Raw genomic sequence first — 6,826 nt, 5'->3', positions numbered from 1 at the left:
CCAGAGGGGCCTACTGTTGGCGTGGGGAGAATACCCCAGAGTCATAGCCCCCTCCCCTTGCCTGATCACCTTCAGAGGCAGGACAAAATTGGGAGGTGACTGGATTCCCTTAGCCTGAGCTGAGAATAAAGGATAGATCAGACAGGATGGGTCAGGTTATGCTGCAATAACAAACAGCCGTAAAATGCCGGCAGTGTAAAACCACAAGGCCACCACTCAACCACACCACGTGTCCCGCTCCATGTTGTCCTTGGAAGTGATTCACCCACTCTGCCCACAGTCCAGCATGACCAGAACATGTTATATGGCCCCTCCCAACTGCAGAGGGGTCAGGAAAGTGTCATTTTCCCAAATATCATCGGTGAGCAACAGAAAAAAGTCTCTTGCAAAGGGGGCTGCACTCTGTTGGCTCAGCCCTGTGCTCCCAAAAGGCCGGATCCAGGCCTCCTTGCTCTTTTTCACAGTGCAAAATCCATTGTGTGTGTGCACCTAGTGTACGGAGGCAGTCTCCTGTTGATGGACACCTGTTCTGTTCTCAACCTGCTGTGATCACAAGCAATAATATGATGATAACCTTGCTGGTGCCTCTATTCACTCTTCGGCAAGTTAAACGTTCTGTGACTCAGTTACCTCATTCAGAAACAGGGATGAGAGTACCTACTCAAGGGTGGTGAGGACTAAGGAAGGTAATATACTAAAGCATTTAGTATAATGCCTGGCATCGAAGGTACTCCATTAGCTTTAGCAATTATTATCCTTATTTGCAAGGGCAGCTATAGATGGTTCAGGGATACATGCCTCTTAGTTTTGGGTTTTTGGGGTTTTTTTTGCGGTACGCGGGCCTCTCACTGTTGTGGCCTCTCCCGTTGCGGAGCACAGGCTCCGGACGCGCAGCCTCAGTGGCCGTGGCTCACGGGCCCAGCCGCTCCGCGTCATGTGGGATCTTCCCGGACCGGGGCATGAACCTGTTTCCCCTGCATCGGCAGGCGGACTCTCAACTACTGCGCCAACAGGGAAGCCCCGCCTCTTAGTTTTGATCCACACTTCCTGAAGCCAATGTCCCCCACGGGCAATGTCTGTTCCAGCCTCTAACCCATTTCCCCAGCCACCTGCCCCATGGCACTGCTGAAGTTCTGTTCTGTGCTCCTGGGGTGCTCCGAGGGTGTTCAGGCATGAACTGAATCATGGCTGCCCTGATGCTGGAGCCATGATTGCTCTGACACCATGAACGGCCCCTAAACTGGGGCTCTCTATGTGGGATGGGTGCAGGTACCCCTCTGCCAACCCACCAGCCCTGCAGCATGCAGGCAGGACACCTCAGTCACTGCAGAGCTGCTTCCCTCTGGGCCCTCAAATAACATTTCCTGGAAGTCTCACCTACTTTGAGTTCTCTCAGCAATGAGAGAGGCTGACTTACTGAGAGGTTCCCCGCTTTGGGCAGGAGGTTCTGATGCTGGGCAAGGCTCCCCAGAGAAGGGTCTGCTCCTCCAGGCTGCACCAAGGGGGCCTCCCACAGGCCCTCCCCTCCAGCCATCCGTGGGAGCCCCGAGAGCCACAACCTGTTTGCACCCCAATGCCTCCCCACTGTGGACACGCCACAGCCAGCTCACCTAGGCTGGGTCATTCTCTTTGCCCAGCTAACAAAGGTGGTGAGAGAAGGCAGGAGGCGAGCCACCCGGATTGCCCAGTGTTGTTCCCGTGCCCACGACGCACAAGGAAGAAAGGAGAGCCCCATCTGAGCAGAAGTGACTGACCCTCCCACCGACCCAGCCGGGGCTGCTCTGAGCGGTTCAGCTCCTCCCCACTCCCCTCCTCGGCCAAGGGCCCCTCAGCTCCTGCAGTCCTGGATGGAGGCCCTCTGGCAGGTGGCCTGCTGAGAGCAGAAAGCACGTTTATTTAAGTGAGCCTGTTCTCTGTAGACTGTGGGGATCTCCAGAGCAGGGACCATGGTTGATTTCTCTTTGTTTCTTTTTTTTTCTCTTTGTTTCTGGAATTCAGTAAACACAGAGCTGGTTGAGGGCTCCAGGAAGACACTCTGTGTTTTAGGATTCAAGTATCCTGTCCAGCTGCCTGTCCCTCCCCCAAGCGTGAGAGGATCAGGGAGCCCCCTCCCCAGAAAACTCAATACTCACAGCACTGCTTCTCTCTTGGAAACTTTATTGGTCCTAGGGAAAGGGAAGCAGGCAGCTCCCTGCCTCTTGTTGAGAGTGCCACAAGCCCTCACTGTTTCCTGTTGCCATTGATGGGGCGGTTCACGTGCTCCGGGGAGGCCAGGAAGGCCTGCAGCTTGGGCCGGGCGCTGAGGCGGGCCACGTAGGCCGAGAGCAGGGGGAAGGAGTCCAGGCAGCCAGGGGCCAGGACCTGGTGAATCCGAAGCAGGTCCAGCAGGTTGTAGTCGGCGAAGGAGATCTGCAGGGCAGAACGGGGCAGGGGCTCAGTGGGTGTGGGAGGTGCGAGACAGGGAGCCCGAGCCGGTCCCCTGGTCTGCCCAGCTTTGCTGAACCAATGGCTCGCGTGCTCGCTCTGCACCGGTTTGCCATCTGTAAGAAGAGGGTGGTGCAAAAGGGGCGGGACAGGGCCAGCTCACCTGGTTGCCCACGATGAAGGCCTGGCCGCCCTGGCTCTGGGACAGCAGGGTCTCAAAGGGCTTCAGGTGCTGGGGCAGTGCCTTCACATAGTCCTCCTTGCCCGACTCCTGCCAGAGAGATGCCACCGCACATCATCCTCCTGACCCTCACAATGCTGCACGCCCTGCCTCTGCCCCTGCCCTGAGACGTCGCCTACTGTCTGCCCCGTCTCAGCGAATCGCCACTCACCCGGCCCCCGCCCCTCCTCCCCTCACTCCCCACCCCAGGCTATTGCCACATCCTGTCCATTTCAGCTGCTGATCCTTCGCTAGGCCACTCTTGCCACGATCGCTCTCCAGACTGTTGCAAAAGCCTTGTAGGATCTTTCCGGATCTCACAGACACCACCCTGCTTAGACTCCCCAAAGAGAGCATCCAAGCTAGCTGGTTCAAGGCCTCCAGGACCTGGGCCCGCTGCCCCTCCAGCTCTATCTCCTGCCGCTCTCCCTCCCTCCCTCCCTCCCTCTCACACACGTAGGCACACACGCCTTGCCTCTGCTAAACTGGTCCCTAGTCCCTGAATGTGCTCCGTGCCTGATACCTCGCGCACCTGACAGTGCCAGCACCCCTTCTAGAAGCGGACTATAGACCCTCGTCCTCTGCACCTGGTTCCAGGAAGTGCTCCGGACCTCCCCCAGCTGCGGATCAGGGACCGCCTCTGGCTGGATGTCTCCTGTCCTCACGCTGTTCTGCCATTGCCTGCTACTTGACTGGGTCCCTCCCCCAGGCAAGGGGCTGTCTTGTGTCCAGCCCACAATGGCTCTTGACCCCGCCCACCGCAGAGCCAGATGCAGCCCAAGGGAAGGGCCAGTCAGAGCTGCGTGAGGGGTGTCGTGCAGGGTGAGAAGGAAGCCAGCCCCCTTCTTTCTTTGTCTTCAGTGACCATCCCCGTGTCCCTGCTTACGTAGTTTGTGTAGATGAGGGTGACGTATTTGCAGCGAAGGTCCTCCACGCCGTCATTCACCACGTCCACCAGGGCCGCCTCCCGCTGGTCCTTCCCATACAGCCCTGGGGTGGCGGGAGAGCAGACAGCATGACGGGGAGCCTGACTAGCCACTACAACCTGACCCACCAGACAGGCCACGTGGCTGCCTGTGAGCCTCGGCCAGGGAGGAGGGAGGAGGATGTGGAAAAGGACCGTCTGAGTCCATGCTCAGAATTCAGTGGGAGGTGGCCTGCTACAGGTCAAGGATTGCTAGACAGACCCGGGCCTGACCTTAGGCAAGTTAGGTAACCTCCACTTGCCTCCACTCCACAGGGTTGCAGGACCATTTGATTTAAGTGGTAGAGGCTCAAGGGGCCAACACCGAGCAAATGCTCAGGAGCGCTGACTGATGCCCGCACACCCCTGCCCTGGACTGGGCCACCTGCAGCCTCATGACTCACCAAGGGAGCGGCCCAGGTGACGCAAGATGGCATTGGACTGGTACAGGGTCAGGTCTCCATCCTGGAACTTGGGGAGCTGCCCGTACAGCTGGGGGAATGCACAGCTCTGTCAGAGGTGCTGAGCGTGGCTGCCTCCCACCCTAGTTTTGCCCCCCAGTGCCCAGCCCCTGACCCGGGATACGACAGAAGTACTGACACAGGAGGCCTTGAGTGAAGGCCAGGTCTCCATGGTCACCACCTCTTCCTTCCAGCTCTGGTCCTGGTCGGCCAGCAGCATGCGCATGGCCTCGCAGCGCCCTGGGGGAGGGGAGGACGGGGTGTGGGGATGGGCAGAGACCCCAGCCTCGCAGCGCCCTGGGAAAGAGCCAAGGAGGTGAGGACTCCTCCGATGATCACCCAGCACACTGCGGAGGGGCGGGCCAGGCCCGGGAAGTTGCGTACTCTAGCAACGGGCAGCTCCGGGGCACAGGGAAGGCGGAGCTAGTAGCCACGTGATGGAGGGAAAAGGGAGGCTGGAGACTCCCTCAGGTGGGTGAGGGGCGTGGGCTGCTGCAGCCCCCAACCTCTGCCTCCCCTCCCTCCCGGTCACAGGTCCCTACCTCGAACAGGGAAGTAGACGATGGTGTAGGGCGGCACTGCAGGATGCAGAGAGAAGTCTGTTAGCGTCTGGGAGAGGCGTATTACGGGGGAGAGGGCGCCCGCTCGTCCTCCCTGGGGTTGCATCCCCTGTTCTGGGTGCTGTAGGCCCCCCCGAGAGCCCCAACTGCTCCCCAAAACCCTGGGAGCTCCCTCGGAATCCCCCAGGGAGTCGCAGGCGGCGGGGACTCACTGATGGCAGCTCGGACCTCTGCAGCGGCAGCGGCGACAGAACTCCGCGCCCGCGGTGGCGGCCCCGAGCCTTATATGGGTGGGCGCGCCCCGCCCTGGCCCACCCCACCGTGCTGAGTCACCGCGCTGGCCGCGAGCCGCTCCTCCGCCCCCCGCCCCGCCCCTCAACCACGCCGCGCAGCCAGTCCCAGACGGTTGCCTCCGATTGCCGAACGTCCAGCCTGGGCTGATGGGCTCACAGCTAGGGCTGGGTTCCAGAACCTTCCAGAGGCCTGACAGGGAGCGCAGTCCAGCCCCTTCCCCTGCTGGGGTCACAGACCCCAGAGACATAAACCCTTGCATGTAGACACTTGTTCCCAGGTGCTGTACAAAGACGGACACACCCCCTGTGCATGTACGCGCAAACACTCAACTCACACCCCAAGTTGGGTTTTCAGACCCATCCGCCGTTTGGAGGCCACCTTCGGGTTCTTGTATGAGTCACGTACTCCGCTGCTCCCTTCTTACTTTTTTTCTCTAAATTACCTCATTTCTTCAACTCAGAAACGCTTACCTTCACAGGAAACCTGTTTCACTCCCCTACGTGGAAGCGGGCACCACTTGTGATAAGTAGGTATGGTAAAAATCACGACAGGAGAACGATATGGTTTTTGAAATCTATCTAGACAATGGGACACTGGACCCTCCCTTTTCAAAAGTATCACTGGCAAGGTTACACATTTCTGGCACGATAACACTAAGTTGATCACTTGTCCTTCAGTTCCATCAGGATTGAGGGCAATTTTAAAGGATTCCAGGACGAGCACCAACGCTGTTGAACCCCATCTGTCCACCGGGCAACCCCTTTCTGGGGGTTCAGGCCCTACTCTGGGTCTCCCCATGGCAGTGATGGAGAAAGCTTCAGTGAGGGTGTCCAGGCGGTATTTCATAAAGACCCCTCTCCCTCCCCCAATGCTGACTGAGCCGGCTGAGACTGCAGGGGAGCCAGGCCCCAGGTGGCGCCTGGGCTGGACCCTGGGCAAGTTCTCCAAACACATCCAGGTGGAAGCTTCTGGACTTGGTGACTGTGTGGGGAAGGAAGCCTCCAGGGAGACCGAGATGGGGACCCGGCAGGAGAGGCAGTCACTGGGAGGACATCATATGTCCCGTGTTGGACCTAGTGAGTCCAGGTGTCTGTGGGATTGGCAGGGAGGAGGGGGCGTCCAGAGGCAGAAAGAAAACCCAGGCAGGAGTTCGGCGGAGTCAGGAGATCCACACTCCAGCTCAAGGACAAGTGCCCTTCTCCTTTCTTCACTTTTGACATCTCTTACACCGCCCAGCCCTTCCCAACCCAGCAGTGATTCTTCAGGGGCGATGCAAAGCTTGAAAAACACCGTCAATTGATAACTTTCTAAGTGGATAATGAAACGATCATTTCCTGACTGCACCTTCTGGGACTGGTGCAGGCAAAGGCGGTACAGGCAAGGACAGGCACTGTTCTGAGGCCGACGGTTCTGGACGCACGGAGGGCTGGGCCGAGCCGGCAGCAAGTGCCTGGGCCTTAGAACAGGCTCCAGGTTCCCGCCCAGGGGGCCAGGACTTAGGGTCTCTGCCCCTCCCCCATTCACAAACCTCTTCCCTCAGGTCCTGCCAACACCCCTTTTATCCCTTAACACACAAACCCCTTTTCCTCTTTTTCTTCCAGAAGAGCTTCCTTTGCTCCTTTGACCTGAGCTAAAAGCAACCTGAAATTTGCCTTCCCCAGTTCTGAACGTCTGGTATTCAATGAGCTACATAGAGCCAAGAACAAAATAAAGCAAAGAAACTTGCAATTTTATATCAAAAATATAACCTGAACAGTTCCCTTCCTGCTACATTCTCTCTTTGCAGCAAATTCCACAGCCTTGACAAAGACAACACGCCCCCGTCTCCAAAGACGCACTCACACAACCCTTTCACACCCCGTCACACACATTCAAACACACCTGCACACACACACGCAAAATG

At 58.2% G+C, this 6,826-nt stretch overlaps 1 protein-coding gene across 1 annotated transcript; it reads right to left on the bottom strand.

Moving 5' to 3' along the window:
- Window positions 1-2,137: 2,137 nt before the first annotated feature.
- LOC114887289 (glutathione S-transferase P) lies at window positions 2,138-4,903 on the bottom strand. Its single transcript, XM_029208860.1, has 7 exons — window positions 4,842-4,903; window positions 4,612-4,647; window positions 4,209-4,309; window positions 4,013-4,100; window positions 3,531-3,634; window positions 2,588-2,695; window positions 2,138-2,409 (listed from the first exon to the last, which is right to left on the bottom strand). Coding segments are annotated over exons 1-7 (627 nt in total). The 5' UTR covers window positions 4,843-4,903; the 3' UTR covers window positions 2,138-2,220.
- Between the last annotated feature and the right edge of the window lie 1,923 nt (window positions 4,904-6,826).

Source organism: Monodon monoceros, unplaced genomic scaffold (assembly GCF_005190385.1).
Source record: "Monodon monoceros isolate NGI ecotype Baffin Bay Population unplaced genomic scaffold, NGI_Narwhal_1 Super_Scaffold_7, whole genome shotgun sequence".
NCBI classification, from domain to species: Eukaryota; Metazoa; Chordata; class Mammalia; order Artiodactyla; family Monodontidae; genus Monodon; species Monodon monoceros.
Note: the sequence above shows the minus strand (reverse complement) of the source record. Positions and strands in the feature narration are given on the sequence as shown.